Source organism: Microcaecilia unicolor, chromosome 11, assembly GCF_901765095.1.
Source record: "Microcaecilia unicolor chromosome 11, aMicUni1.1, whole genome shotgun sequence".
Lineage (NCBI taxonomy): Eukaryota > Metazoa > Chordata > Amphibia > Gymnophiona > Siphonopidae > Microcaecilia > Microcaecilia unicolor.
In genome coordinates, this window is record NC_044041.1 from 99,765,257 (window position 1) to 99,782,037 (window position 16,781).

Genomic DNA, 16,781 nt, shown 5'->3' on the forward strand with positions numbered 1-16,781 from the left:
CCAACGCTTAATTAAACTCTGGAATTCGTTGCCGGAGAACGTGGTGAAGGCGGTTAGCTTAGCAGAGTTTAAAAAGGGGTTAGACGGTTTCCTAAAGGACAAGCCATAAACCACTACTAAATGGACTTGGGAAAAATCCACAATTCCAGGAATAACGTGTATAGAATGTTTGTACGTTTGGAAAGCTTGCCAGGTGTCCTTGGCCTGGATTGTCCGTTGTCGTGGACAGGATGCTGGGCTCGATGGACCCTTGGTCTTTTCCCAGTGTGGCATTACTTATGTACCTGGCAAGATCCTAAAAAAGTACAAAACATTTTATACTGCTTATGCCAGAAATAGTGGATTTTCCCCAAGTCCATTTAATAATGGTCTATGGACTTTTCCTTTAGGAAGCCGTCCAAACCTTTTTTAAACTCCGCTAAGCTAACCGCCTTTACCACATTCTCTGGCAACGAATTCCAGAGTTTAATTACACATTAAGTGAAGAAAACGTTTCTCCGATTCTCCTGATAGGACATCTAACCACATCTCCATGCTTGCAACAGGATAGAACTAGGAGCAGCTTGACAATTGCACAGGTCACTACTCACCATTCCTCACTGAGGGCCCGTTTACCAAGCTGCAGTAAAAGAGGCCCTGAGATAGCATCGGTGCATGCATTTGTTGCGCTCCAAGGCCCCTTTTACCACAGCAGGTAAAAAGGCAAAAAAAAAGGTAATGGCTGTACAGTAAGTGAACCACTTGCCACGTGGCCATTTCCGGGGAAGCCCTTACCGTCACCTATTTAGGAGACAGTAATGGCTCCTGTGCTAACCCAGTGGTAACCACTGCCTGATTACCACCAGGTAAATCCCTGACGCAAAAAAAAATTATTTTCTGTTGCACGCTGGGGGCGACATTACCACAGGCTCCTGCGGTAGGCCGGCGGTAGTGCTGGATTGGCACACGCCAACACCACATTAGCTCTACCGCAGTGTTGTAAAAGGGCCCCTAATTGAGGTGGCAATCAGTATGCAAAACTGGCACAGTGGGAAGAAAATGCTGTTGTCCCTTTTGCACTGTAATATGAGCCTGCGCTATTAACGATTTTCTTTTTTTTTTCTCGTATCATTTTTTTGGGTGAAAGAAGCTTTTAAAAAGTTTTTAATCAGCAGATACAAATTTTTCAAGCAAGAGAGGAAATGTTAACCCTATGAATACATGGGAAAACTGATCACCAAAAGGGAAGAGTCCCTGCAACATGCTGAAATCCCAAAATTGAAAGCATGGGCAAGGGTGTAATAGAATTTGTATTTTTGTGTTTTTTACATCTTCTGTAGTCTATAAACCAATGAAGAAAAGTTGTTTAAAACTTTCAGCCGTGACATATCCAGTTAAAATTATCTGGGTCACTTTAAAGAAATATTTAAAAACTAATCCTGTTAATTTCCTAGTTCTGAAAATACTTATTTCCACTGTTTGATTATCACACCTCAGCAACAGCTTGAATTGTTTTACAATAAAATCATCATAATAATACAATACAATCTCCATCCAGCTCAATACATGAACACCAATCATCCCAATTCCGTCCCATCCTATTTATCTGGTTAAATGCAGGCATATAATCATGCCAAAACACAGCTGTGTCGGGTTATAGAATTGATGCTGGCAATAAAGAGTTTCTGGTTCCTATTCTGTTTGAGGACTCCACTTTTTGGTTTTTGTTTGATAAATTTAGGCCAGGTATTTTTACAACCAGGTAACTTTAACAAGGACCCTAGCACACCTCTCTCTTTTCCCACATGCTTTACTTTTTCAAACAGTACAAGGACTAGAGGACACACCATGAAGTTACTCAGCAGTGCATTTAAAACAAATCAGAGAAGAAAAAAAATTTTCACTTAATCCATAGTTAAGCTCTGGAACTCATTGCCAGAAGATGTGATCCAAGCAATTAGCATAGCTAGGATTTAAAAAAAAAAAAAAAAAAAACGTTAGTACAAATGATTTGAATAAAAGGCCATAAACTGTTATTAAGGTAGACATGAAGGAGAACCACTGCTTATCCCTGGGATTAAGAAACATGGAATCTTACTACGTTTTGGGCTAGATAGATCTTTGATCTTACCCAGTAAGGCAATTCTTATTTTGCTTAAGTTCTTTATCGGTTAACTTTTATCCAGACAAATGTTAAAATGCAAGGAGAGCTGGGGCAGAAGATACAAAATATGACATTTGTCCTAGTAACTCTTGAAGTTACCTTAACAAATCTTTAAAATATTAGTCATCTTGTGGTTTGACTAATATTACGGGTCTGTGAAGCTGGCCAGTGCAAATAATCAACCAATCAAATTATACCATTTCAAATGTCCATTTCCTATAGAAAGACAGCTGTCAGAAATACCCAGCTTTATATGTCTAACTCTGAGTACCAAATTCACTTGTACCTTGTGTGTTTTTAGTGTCTGGCTCTTTTTTATTTCCTCAGTGGCTTCATTCGAACACTCTTTCCTGAAAAATTGGACTCTGATAAGAAGAGCAGACCCACAACAGCCAGCTCAAAAATTAAGGTATGTTGTGGCCTTGTTTCTCATTTACTGTGCGTATGTTTCTCTAATGAAATGAAAAGAAAAAGCTCTCTCATCCCAGTAGCATTACCATAGCAAGTGTAGCAAGGCACCATTTACAGCCACAGGGGTGGGTGAAGGGGGAAGAGAGAGGAAGTCTCTATTACTGCATGAAAAGGTATTATTAATATCATGTGCAAACATTATTCTGTGAAGTGCTGCCAAATTACCATCCAGCATGGTCAGCAGATAGGAGTCAACAACATGAAACACTATCTGTACTTCCTGCAACCACACAGTTCGCTGTTCTCCATTTCCTATCTCTTGAATCAGGCTCTGCAATGACACTGTCTTGTGCAGAAGCAGTTGAGGAGAGACCATTAGTAATGGAGATTAAACCCTGGCTGTTGAAGAGTAGGGGTCATCCACCAGGGTTGAAATAACCATAAGCGCTGACTTCCATTCCTCTCTCTACGTAGCCGCCATTGCCTGATGGTGATACCTGGTAGACAAATTGTGGGCACATAAGGAACACAGTCATAAAAGTCTGTAGCTCCTGCACAAAGACTATGACTCCAGGGGCTAGGGATAGGATTTAGAGTTAGCCAGAAAGTGGTGATATTTGGCTACTATCTGACTGACTTTATCTGTATATCTTGGCTTCGGTTATTGCTGGCCTAAAGAGAATCAGATAAGATTATCTATTTATCTCTTAGCTGTGGTATCAATATGTGTATATGCAGATAGCCTCTTCCCCCCCCCCCTAATGAATATTGATTCATTAAGAAATTAGAGACTTAGCATTTCAGTTGTCATTGATTTAAAGCTGGCTAGAAGCAGCTGTCAGTGAATTGCATCCTATGCACATCATTCAAAGAGGTACAGAATGAAAAATGATATGCTTCAAGGGTAGACACTAGAATTTCTCCATTTAACTTGTTCAGAAGTGGACTGCAGGAGGGAAGGGATAATAAACATCCAATGGGATGAGTCATGAAGACATACCTGTGTTCATTCCACTAATGTCATATTCCACAGAAACAAGCCAATGACCTGGTAAACACATTAATGAAGTGCACTCCACACTATATCCGATGCATCAAACCCAATGAAACCAAAAGATCCAAAGACTGGGAAGAAAGCAGGTAAGATGCATCCCAGAACCAATCACTGTAATCAGAGAGACCAGGGGAATAAAACAGTGCAAAGCTGTGCAGATGGTGTTCATAGCCTCTAGCGGGGCTGGGAGGGAGCCTCAGCCATCGTACAACAGAGACACTAAGGGGCCCTTTTACTAAAGGGTTGCCGCGTGACAACCTGGAGCTACCGCCAGCCCACTGAGGCCGCCTGCTGTTGTTCCGCCTCAAGTGCGCACCGTTTCCGGTGCTACAGAAAACAAATTCTGTAATTTCTAGAACAGCACTAACCTGACAGTTACCACCAGGTTACTGTGAGAGCCCTTACCACCACCTCAGTGGGTGGCAGTAAGAGCCGCCCCCCTCTCCGCATGGGCACATGAAAAGAATAATCTTACCACATGGCCATGTCTACTCAGTAAAAAGGGCCCTGGTGCTTGGCAAAAATGGCCCCCACTGCTACCGCAGGGCCCTTTTTACCACAGCTTGGTAAAATAACCCCTTAGAGGGTCATTCTATAAAGGGGCACCTATTTTATAAAGTAGGGGTTCTCAAGACACATCTAGCCAGTCGGGTTTTCAGGATACCCACAATGAATATCTATGAGGTAGATTTGCATGTCCTACCTCCTTTGTATGCAAATCTATTCATACATATTCATTGTTGGGTATCTTGAATACCCAACTGGCTAGGTGTGTCCTGAGGAATGGATTGAGAACCCCTGGTATAAAGAAAAGTAGATGCCTAATTTTCTTTATAGAATATTAGAGTAACAGGTGAAACACGTGCATATGTGTTCACATATGTGCATTAATTAGTAAAATCCCAGAATTTACATACATTCTTGATGACTAAATCTAAGCAGCTGCTTATAGAATTACCACCTTAGTGGCCAGACTTGGGGTGTATTTCAATGTTTCCTAAGTCCAGTCCTGGAGTACCCCTTGCCAGTCAGGTTTTCAGGATATCCACAATGAATATGCATGATTTTGATTTGCATACACTGCCTCCATTATATGCAAATCTCTTTCATGCATATTCATTGTGGATATCCTGAAAACCTAACTACTCCAGGACTGAACTTGAGAAACACTGGTATATTTGGACTGTGTTCTGGAAGGAACCAAAGCATTCGGCCCATATCCAAAGACCATTACTGTGATGATTGGACTACCCGGGGGATTGAAAAATGAACAAAAACTCAGTTTGGATTGTTTTTATTTGAGTTTACCTTAGAGCTTTTTCAGTAGTTTATGGTGAGTCTTACTGTGGATTAAAAACTGGTTGAAAGATAGGAAACAGAGAGTAGGACTAAAAGGTCAATATTGTCAATGGAGAAGGATAGTTAGCGGGGTCCCTCAGGGATCGGTGCTGGGACCTCTGCTTTTTAACATATTCATAAATGGCCTAGAGATGGGGGTAACTAGTGAGGTAATCAAATTTGCCAATGACACAAAGTTATTCAAAGTAGTCAAATCGCGGGAAGATTGTAAAAAACTACAAGAGGACCTTACGAGACTGGGAGACTGGGCATCTAAATGGCAGATGACATTTAATGTGAACAAGTGCAAAGTGATGCATGTGGGAAAGAGGAACCCAAACTATAACTATGTCATGCAAGGTTCAGCGTTGGGAGTCAAGGACCGAGAAAGGGATCTAGGTGTCGTCGTTGATGATACGTTGAAAACTTCTGCTCAATGTGCTGCTGCGGCTAGGAAAGCAAATAGAATGTTGGGTATCATTAGGAAAGGGATGGAAAACAAAAATAAGTATATTATTCTGCCGTTGTATCGCTTCATGGTGCGACTGCACCTCAAGTATTGTGTTCAATTCTGGTCACCGCACCTCAAAAAAGACATAGTAGAATTGGAAAAGGTGCAGAGAAGGGCGACAAAGATGAAACAGGGGATGGGATGGCTTCCCTATCAGGTTAGGCTGAAGAGGCTGGGGCTCTTCAGCCTGGAGGAAAGGTGGCTGAGGGGAGATATGATAGAGATCTATAAGATAATGAGTGGAATGGAACGGGTCGATGTGGAGCATCTGTTTATGCTTTCCAAAAATACTAGGACAAGGGGGCATGCGATGAAGCTGCAGTGTGGTAAATTTAAAATGAATCGGAGGAAATTTTTCTTCACTGAACACGTAGTTAAACTCTGGAATTCACTGCCAGAAAAGGTGGTTAAGGCGGTTAACTTAGCGGACTTCAAAAAAGGGTTGAACGGCTTCATGGAGGAAAAAGCCATAGAATGTTATTGAATGGACAAGGGAATACAGTATTTCTAGGATGGGTGGGAGAAATTGCTTGTTCTTTTGGCTGCTGTCGGTGACAGGGTGCTGGGCTCGATGGACCCTTGGTCTGTCACAGCATGGCGATGCTTATGAGTAACAAAGGAAAGATCATGACGAGTTCCAACTGAGCTGAATGCTCAAAAATGCAGAAGTAAAGCATTCCTCTGTCATTTGGAAATGCAATTCACTCAGGAGCCCGTTTACTAAGCTGCGCTGAAAGATTGCCTGCACTATTACTAGTGCATGGGTTTCCCGCACTGAGGCCACCTTTTAATGTGGGGGTATAATGGCCGATAATTTGTATATTGGCAATAATGGCCAAGTGCTAATTTTTCCATTTGCGAGTGGCATTAGCACGTGAGCCCTTAACTATACCTATTTTCTAAGCGGTAAGAGCTCACGTGATCATCATGCACTAGTGAGTTAGCACACAGCAATGTCCACGTGCTAATCCATTAATGCTGAACACACCCACTTTCTGCCTCCAAACACATCCCCAGCACTAAAAAATAAAATTATTTTTTTAACATGTAGGAAGCATGTGTACCCGCTATTTAACATATTTATAAACATTCTGGAAATCGGAACCATAAGTGAGGTGATGAAACTTGTAGATGACACAAAATTATTCAAGGATGTTAAAACACATGCGGTCCTTAGGAAACTGGAAGATTGAGCATCCAAATAGCAGATGAAATTTAATGTAGACAAATGCAAAGTGATGCACATTGGGAAGAATAATCCAGATCATAGTTAACAGATGCTAGGGTCCACCTTGGGAGTCAGCACCCAAGAAAAAGATCTAGGTGTCTTGGGCAGCCAAAAAAGCAAACAGGATGCTAGTAATTATTAGGAAAGGGATGGTAAATAAGACTAAGAATACTATAATACCTCTGTATCACTCCGTGGTGCAACCTCACCTTGAGTATTGCATTCAGTTCTGGTCACTGTATCTCAAAAAAAAAAAATAATGGAATTAGAAAAGGTTCAAATAAGAGCAACCAAAATGATAATGGGGATGGAACTCCTCTCATATGAGGAAAGGCTAAAGAGGTTAGCGCTCTTCAGCTTGGAAAAGAGACGGCTGAGGGGAGATATGATTGAGGTCTACAAAATCCTGAGTGGTGTAGAACGGGTAGAAGTGAATCGATTTTGCACTCTTTGGAAAAGTACAAAGACCAGGGGACACTCAATGAAATTACATGGAAATACTTTTAAAACAAATAGAAGGAAATATTTTTTCACTCAACGAATAGTTAAGCACTGGAACTCATTAACCAGAGGATGAAGTAACAGTGGCTAGCATATCTGGGTTTAAAAAATGTTTCACAAGTTCCTGGAGGAAAAGTCTGCTATTGAACCTCAAAGATCCCATAATCTTAGAACTATGCCCCCCAGGATACAAAATCACCCACTGGGTAAGGAATGGAAAAAGAGGAGGAAGCATAGCTATAATCTATAGATCCAAATTCAATGTCACAACAACAGCCGAATCATTACTTCCCCAACTGGAAATCGCTTCAGTTAGAGTCAACCACCCAACCCTACAAGACAACCTAAACCTCATCCTGTTCTACAGACCACCAAGCAACTGGCAAGACTGCCAAGCACATCTCATGGACTTCATATCGAACACATGTGTATCTGCCCAAAACCTTCTTATAGCAGGAGATATCAACCTCCACCTTGAGGACACCAACCTAACAAACGTGATCGAATGCAAGGAATTCCTCCAACTTTGGGAGCTCCAATGGCCAAACACACAACCCATCCACACTAAAGGACACGTGCTGGACATCATTACACACAAATTCTCTCCAGAACTCAATATCATACTAAAAGACTTCAAATGGACACCCATACCATGGTCTGATCACTACAAAGCAAACTTCTCCCTTCACTGGCGAACGAAAAGAAACTCTCAACACAAACAAGAACAACTAACCTATACCATGAGAGGCAAAATAGACCCACCAACATTCTGGCAACAACTCTATAATAACGAATGGACAGCACCAATAGATTCAATCCAATTTCTTCAGGATTGGGACAATAGATGCAGAACCATACTAAACCACGTAGCACCACTCCAAACCACAACCTCAGATAGAAAAAATTCAATACCATGGTTTAATAAAGAACTTAAAGAACTAAAAACACAAGTCATAAGATCAAAGCAAGCCTGGAATAAGAAAAAAGACGAAACTGCACTCAACAACTGGAAGCAACTACAGAGAAAATACAAATACGCCATCAGACAAACAAAAAGATCTTATTATAAAACTAAAATCAGACCAGGCTACAAAGACACACATAAACTCTTCCAACTCGTAAATAAATTACTGAATACCACCCCTGTCACTTCTAACAACATGGATACTCAATCAGCAGACAACCTTGCTAAATACTTCAAAGAGAAAATTACAAAGCTATGACTCACGATACCCATCAACACAATTGGGTATGTAAACCTCTTTGAATGTCTAGACCCAATAACTGGGGAATTTCCAACTGACCGATCATGGACTAACTTTGACATACTATCAATCAACAGCATCTCTCTATTGCTTAAAAATTAAGCCAAATCGCAATGCAAATTAGATATCTGCCCTAACAATCTTATAAGGTCTGCCCCTCAACAATTCAAAACAGACCTCACGAGACACCTGAACTACATGCTACAAAATGGTATCTTCCCAAAAGATAAAGGAAACATCCTACTCACCCCTCTACCCAAAGACGCAAAGAAAATTGCAAGTGACATAACCAACTATCACCCAGTAGCATCGATCCCGCTGATCACCAAACTCATGGAAGGCACAGTGACCAAACAGCTCACCAACTACCTAAAAAAACACTCAATTCTGCATGAATCACAATCAGGATTTAGATCGAATTACAGCACCAAAACAGTACTGGTAACTTTAATGAATAAATTTAAACAAACAATTGCAATTGGCGACAGCATACTTCTGTTGCAATTTGACATGTCCAGTACCTTCGACATGGTCAACTATGGAATACTACTACAAATCCTGGAATACTTCGGAGTTGGAGGAAACGTTCTTAACTGGCTTAGAGGATTCCTGACAACAAGATCATACCAAGTAACAACTAAAGCGACATCAGCCCCATGGACACCGAGAGTTGAAGTCTCGCGAGGCTGCTTCAACTCTCGGCAGCCATTTTGAATCCCCAGCCGAGACTGAGAAGGATGCAGGCAAGGGCAGGCAGTGCTCCGGGCAGGAAAGAGGGGGCTCTTTTCTGCCCCGAAGACATCACTAGACCACCAGGGCTAGATAGTAAGTAAGGGGAGGGGAGGGGAATATGTGATAAGGGGGCGAGGGGAGGTGACGGGGGGGCAGGGGAGGGGAATATGTGACGGGGAGGGGAGGGGAATATGGGAAGGGATGAGGATCCGAAAGGGATGTGGGGGCGGGGCAGGGGGCAGGGGCGGGTATGGTGGGGCGGGGCAGGGGTGTGACATGTGTCCTCTTTTTCAGAGGACACAATATGGTAACCCTAGATGGGAGGAGAGGAAAGAATCGCAGGACACGGATGGGAGGTCAGGGCAGAGGAGAATTGCTGGACATGGAGGGCAGGGACGTAGCTACGGGTGGGCTTGGGTGGGCCCTGCCCACCCACCCAATCTCGACTCAGGCCTACCCAGGCATCCGGCAACTGTCCGGTCCTCCTCCTACCCACCCATTCTTTATTTTTTGTAATGCAGGCCGGGACCTGATCCAGAAGTGAGTAGGTGTAGGCGGCAGCCATTGTAGCACTGCACACCGGCACCACTACTCCGTCGCTGCTTACTCCCCATCCGGTTTCACTCTGCTGCTTTAAGCTCCTCCTCCCACAGTGCGCAAAATGGTGCCACAGTGCTGCATGGGAAAATCTGCTGGCTGCCATTGATGTCGCGTTTCTCACTGTCCCCTCGCTGGATCAATCAGCTTTTTTTGTTGATCTCCCCACCACCACCCCCACCCACGTCCTCGGCCTTAGCACTCCCCTGCGGCCCTAGAACAGCACACAGTGCTCTTTGAGTCTGCACCAGTGCCTGCCACCACCAAAGCCCAGCTACCCAGCCCAGGTAAAATAAATATTTTTAAAAAATGTTAACGTGTACTGTCTAATGCTGGCTGATGGTGGGGTTCTGAGTAGGGATGGGCTCTTCACTTTGTAGGGCAAAAAAAGAGTATATTTAATCATTAAATATACCTTTTTTTCCCTAGGCAGTGAAGAGCCTAGCCCCACCCAGAAACCCATCAACAATAAATTTTAATAGTGCCCAGGTTGTATATTTGTCATGTTTGTGCCTTGGTGGGTTTTTGGGTGGGATTGGTCTTTGAAGTGCAGTGCCTTGGTAACATTTTTAAAAAAAAGTTTTAAATTTAATGTAGGTGGGTTTCTAGGTGGAGGTGGGCTCTGCAGTGCCCAGGACATTAAAAAAAGGGTCATATTTAATGCTGGTGTCCTTCATGAGGGAGGGGCAAGATGCCAGACCATGGGGGGATGGGTAGGGATAGGACAGGGCTGACACTAGGCTACAGGGAGGTGTGGGGGAAGGGTAGGGCTGATGCCTAGCTATGATATGGATGGTGGGAAAGGGAAGGGCTGATACCGGGATGGATGGGGGGTAAGGTAGAGAAGGGAAGGGCTGATATTGGGCTATGGGGATGGATAGGAGGGTAGGGAAGGAAAAGAAGGGCAGATTCATGGATATGGAGATGGATGGAGGGATAGGAAAGGGAAAAGCTGATTCCGGTTTATGGGGATAGATGGGGGGGGGAGGGAATGGAAGGGCTAATGACAATTTCTAATTTTTGGTCCTTTATTCTGTAACTGATGAGGGTTGGTCTGTGTTCTGCATGTGACTGAGTAGGTGAGAGATTCTGCTGGCATGTGGTTTGTGTGGGGATCAATGAGTCTGACTTGTCTGGCTTTTCCAATGGGATGCTTAGTGCTGTTGTGTATATTCACTGCTGCCTTTGTAAAGGTACTGTTATTGGAATTGGGGTTAAGGTTTGCAGTATAGGATCTGAGAAGCCTCTATGCAGGATTTAGTGCTACTTTATAAAGTACCTGGCAGTGCAGGGATTTTGTTGCTATTATTGAGGTGCTACCAAAATTTGAATGCATTGTTATATGTCATTGCTGTAATTATATTGCAGGATCCTGTCATGTGCATTGAGATGTTTGCCATTATAGTAGACTTATGTCTGGTCGTATGATATGGCACAATGTAACTATATTTAAAAATATCAGTTTTTCCATTAAGTATGTCTGTGGTTTATGTTGACCCATGGCAGCTATTGAGCAGACTACTAAGAAATCCATCATCAAGTGTATTCTATGGCGTTATTTTGTAGTATCCCAAGAAACACTACTCATACCTATATACATAGTGCCCACCCATATTAGCTCTGGGCCCACCCAAAATATCAGGTCTCGCTATGCCACTGATGTAGGGGATGGGAGGGGAGGCCAGAATCGCGGGACACGGAGGGGAGGCTAGGGCAGAGGACAATCGCTGGACATGGAAGGGATGGGAGATGAGGGGAGAATTGCGGCACATGGAGGGGACGGCAGGGCAGAGGAGAATCACTGCACATGGAGGGGAGGTCAGAATCACGGGACACGGAGGGGATGGGAGGGGAGGGAAGAATCGCGGGACATGGATGGGAGGGGAGGGAAGAATCGCAGGACATGAAAGGGAGGGCAGGGGAGAGAGGAGAAATCGCTTAGACGAGAGCCTTCCTAGGGACCGTTTCATTTTTGATGAAACTGGTTTGGTTGCACTAGTATTTTAATATTAAATGCTTCAGTTTACTCAAAACCTTTAGCTGAAAAATAACATAGTTGTACCAATCTGGAAACATGCGCTTGCATTGTCAACTGTGAGTCAATAATACCTAAACTCATGATCTGATTCTTAATGGTGATCTGCATCCCCTCAAAAATCACAGGCCTATGATCTACATCAGTAGCAGTGGCGTTCCTAGGGGGGGCGGTAGGTGCGGTCCGCCCCAGGTGCACACCGATGGGGGGGGTGCCGCGCGCCTGTCCTCCGTTGTTCCATGCTTCTTCTCTGCCCCGGAACAGGCTACTTCCTGTTCCGGGGCAAAGAAGCATTGAACAACGGAGGACAGGCGCGCGCGGCACCCCCCCAGCGGCGTGCACCCGGGGGGTGTCCTTTTGCCGGGGGGTGGTCCGCGCTCCATCCGGGGGGTGCTGCATCCAGGGGGGCGTGGCGCATCGGCGATCCGCCCTGGATGTCAGCCCCCCTAGGAACGCCACTGATCAGTAGCAGACCTTCTTACAATCATTACTTCAGTCTCTAACAAATTCAAAGCTAAATCATTAGCTTGCATCCATTGCCTGATCTTTCCTAAGTACTTATCCAACTCCACCCGACCAACATTAGAATTTTCATCTACGGGGAAAAAAGAAGTGAATATCATCAGCCTACATTTTAAATTCAACCTGCATCTCACCTAAATATATATATCCGATTCCTATATGAGAGGAGGCATAGGGAGATATGATACAGACTAGAGAATGACACGGGGACGGGGAACCGCAGTAACCGTGGGGATGGGGACGGGGACAGAGCTCATTGGATGGGGCGGGGACAGATCCCATGGGGACGGGGTGGGGATGGGGACAGAGTCCACAGGGACGGGGATAGGGGACAAACTTTGTCCTCGTGTCATTTTCTACTTTGAAGACTGTTAATGAACTGGACTGTTATTTATGTTTAAGTGATGCCTACAAAGATATTTTGATTTTTTGGAAAAACAAGCAAACATACTGGCCACAACTAGCAAAATTTGCATGGGGGATCCTGTACATCCTGCTACCAGCACATCTTCTAAAAAGATAACTTCTATTCCAGGAAGAACTGTGGAAGACAGGAGAGCTAGATTGAATCCTGACATTGTTGATGACTTATTTATCCACAGATTTAAAAAACCATAACAGTGCTTTATAGGGCATATTTTTCCCCTCTAGGGCATATAGAACAGGTTGTATTTTATACCCATGGACATTTTAACAGTGTGAATTAGGATTCCTTGGTGTAGTGGAAATCACCTATTGTTGGGGTTGGAAGGGTAGAGGGTGATGGTGGGAAGGAGGATTATTATAGCTGCTCATTGTTATTATTGTTCTCTATTTGTAATTTATACACAACAGTTGCACAGCATATTGTTCCTTTTATACTTTAATAAAAAGATTTAAATATAAAATCATAAGTGTCCAAGGCTTCTGCAGATGAGGACAGAGCTAATGGGGCGGGGATGGAGACAGGGCCTGCAAGGATGGGGCAGGGATGGAGACAAACTTTGTCCCCATGTCATTCTCTAATACAGATGTTTAAATACTTGAAAGGTATTAATATAGAAACAAATATTTTCCAGAGAAAGGAAAATGGTAAAACTAGAGGATATGAATCGAGGTTGCGGGGTGGTAGACGTAGGAGTAATGTCAGAAAATTATTTTTCACAGAGAGGGTGGTGGATGCCTGGAATGACCTCCCGAGGGAGGTGGTGGAAAAAAAAACTGTGGTGAAATTCAAAAAGGTGTAGGATATACAAAAAGGATCTCTAATTAGAAAATAAATGATATAAAAAAACAAAGAGTTGCATATGTGTTTGCATGTCAAGTGGTGCTTAGATGGCAATTCTGGTTGTATCAACTAAGGCCAGTGCTGGGCTGGCGTGTATGGTCTGAGTTCCGCATATTGCGATCTGGTTTAGGGTGGGCTGGAAAGAGCTTTGACGGGAACTCCAGTGGTTTGGAACATGAGGACAGTGCCGGGCAGACTTTTACGGTCTTTGTCTCGCAAATAACAATAACTCACCTTGAGCTACTAATGAAAAAGGTGTGAGTAAAATCCAAATAAATAAATAAATTGTTGATTTAAATCTTGAATTGATAATGAATGTGACTGTTGGGCAGACTGGATGGACCATTCGGGTCTTTATCTGCCGTCACTTAGTATGTTACTATCAGGCTCATTTTCAAATAGAAAAACATCTAAAAAATGACATATCTGCATTTGGACGTTTTTCTCACAAAAATGTCCAAATCAATATTTTCAAAACCTATTTTTAGATGTTTTTCTATGAAGTCCGTCAGAAGTACGTCCAAACCTCAAGGGGGTGTTTTAGGGGCATGTTCAGGGCGGGACTTGGGTGTTCCTAACAATTAGACGTTTTTCAGCCATAATTAGGGTGGTGGACTTTGGTCCTGGGGAACTGAGGAACTGAGTTCGATTCCCACTTCAGGCACAGGCAGCTCCTTGTGACTCTGGGCAAGTCACTTAACCCTCCATTGCCCCATGTAAGCCGCATTGAGCCTGCCATGAGTGGGAAAGCGCGGGGTACAAATGTAACAACAACAAAAAATAATGGATCAAAACAAAAATGGCCAGGACTAAAACTTAGATGTTTTGAGCTAGACCTGTTTTTATTACGAATAAGGCACAAAAAGGTGCCCTAAATGAGGGAATCAGGAATGACCTCCCCTTATTCCCCCAGTGGTCACTAACCCCCTCCCACTCCCCAAAAATGTGATGAAAAACATTACTTGCCAGCCTCTTTACCACCCTCAGATGTTGTACTCAGGTCCATCAGAATAATATGCAGGTCCCTGGAGCAGTCTAGTAGTGGGTGCAGTGCACTGCAGACAGGTGGACCCAGCCTCCTACCTCTCCCTACCTGTTACAATTGTGGAGGAAACTGTGAGCCCTCCAAAAATCACCAGAAATCCACTGTACCCACATATAGGTGCCCCCTTCACCCCTAAGGGCTATGGTAGTGGTGTACAGTTGGGGGTAATGGGTTTTGGGAGGCTCAGCAGACAAAGCAAAGGAGCAATGGTCAGATGTGTACCTGGGAGCATTTTATGAAGTCCACTGCAGTGCCCCCTAGGGTGCCCTATTTCTGTCCTGGGATGTCAGGGAGACCAGTCTACTAAAAATGCTGACTCCTCCTACATCCCAATGGCTTGATTTTGTACGTTTTGCACTTGGACATTTTTTTCCCAAAATGGATTTTAAAAAAACGTCCAAATCACAAAACGTCCAAAATACAAAATATCCATAGTATTTTTAAAAAGAAAAGATAGACCTTTTTTTTTTTTTTTTTTCGAAAATGACCATCTTTCCTGTTCGGAATTTGGACGTTTTGTGTAAAATGTCCAAATTCAGATTTAGACGTCATATCGAAAATGCCCCTCTATGTTACTCAGTATGGCTATTCTTATGCCACAACTACCGAGGGATGCCTCAGCGCACCCCACAATAGGCATTTTTAAGTTGCGATAAGAACGCATTAATGCTTACCGCAGCTTAGTAAAAGGACCCTTAATTGTAGAATTTTACCTCATTATTCTTTAAATTTAGAAAACTGAACACACCAGGAAAATAGTGTGTACGGACACAACTTGGCCAGTTATTAAGCATATGTATTAATTTATTTGAAAAAGAAAATTAGGGGGGGTTTTGGATTTGGATTTTGCCTCACCTTTTTCAAGAGTAGCTCAAGGTGAATTACATTCAGGCACACTGAGTATTTTCCCTGTCCCTGGAGGGCTCATAATCTAAGTTTGTACCTAAGGCAATGGACGGTTAAGTGACTTGCCCAAGATCACAAGGAGCAGCAGTTTGGAGACAGATATAATTAGTGGATTACTATCCAGCTTATAATCGAACGAGAAAAACGCCCAAGTTCCGACCTAAATCGGGAGATGGACGTTTATCTCACAAAAACGAATAAAGCGGTATAATCGAAAGCCGATTTTTGGGCGTTTTCAACTGCACTCCGTCGCAGATGCGGACAAAGTTTATGGGGGCGTGTCAGAGGTGTGGCGAAGGCGGAACTGGGGCGTGGTTATCTGCCGAACAAAGATGGGCGCATTTCACCGATAATGGGAAGAAAGTATGCGTTTTTAGCTAGAATTTAGGACACTTTTCCTGGACCCTGTTTTTTCACGAATAAGGCCCCAAAAAGTGCCCTAAATGACCAGATGACCACTGGAGGGAATCGGGGATGACCTCCCCTGACTCCCCCAGTGGTCACTAACCCCCTCCCACCACAAAAAAATGATGTTTCACACATTTTTATTTTCACCCTCAAATGTCATACCCAGCTCCCTGGCAGCAGTATGCAGGTCACTGGAGGAGTTGTTAGGGGGTGCAGTGGACTTCAGGCAGGTGGACCCAGGCCCATCCCCCCCTACCTGTTACAATTGTGCTGCTTAATGCTTATTAGTCGTCCAACCCCCCCAAACCCACTGTACCCACATGTAGGTGCCCCCCTTCACCCCTTAGGGCTATAGTAATGGTGTAGACTTGTGGGCAGTGGGTTTTGAGGGGGATTTGGGGGGCTCAACACACAAGGGAAGGGTGCTATGCACCTGGGAGCTCTTTGACCTTTTTTTTTGACCGGCCTAGGGTGCCCGGTTGGTGTCCTGGCATGTGAGGGGGACCAGTGCACTACGAATCCTGGCCCCTCCCACGAGTAAATGTCTTGGATTTATTCGTTTTTGAGCTGGGCGCTTTCATTTTCTATTATCGCTGAAAAACAAAAACGCCCAGCTCACACATTGTTGAATAAAACATGGGCGTCTATTTTTTTCGAAAATACGGTTCGGTCCGCCCCTTCACTGACCCGTTCTCGGAGATAAACGCCCATGGAGATAGGCGTTTTCGTTCAATTATGCCCCTCCATATCTCCATTTTGAGGCTAAGGAGAAAAATATTTAGAACAATTGGGCAAGTTGCATATAGAAAGAGAGCTCA

General features: G+C 43.7%; 1 protein-coding gene across 1 annotated transcript in view; it reads left to right on the plus strand.

Annotated features, from left to right (window-relative positions):
- The window catches only part of LOC115480543 (unconventional myosin-If-like), a 173,776-nt gene that overhangs the window by 83,584 nt on the left and 73,411 nt on the right, over positions 1-16,781 (plus strand). The window contains exons 16-17 of the mRNA XM_030219298.1: positions 2,471-2,552; positions 3,588-3,694. Coding sequence (XP_030075158.1) covers positions 2,471-2,552; positions 3,588-3,694 — 189 coding nt within the window. The remainder of the gene's footprint in view (positions 1-2,470; positions 2,553-3,587; positions 3,695-16,781) is intronic.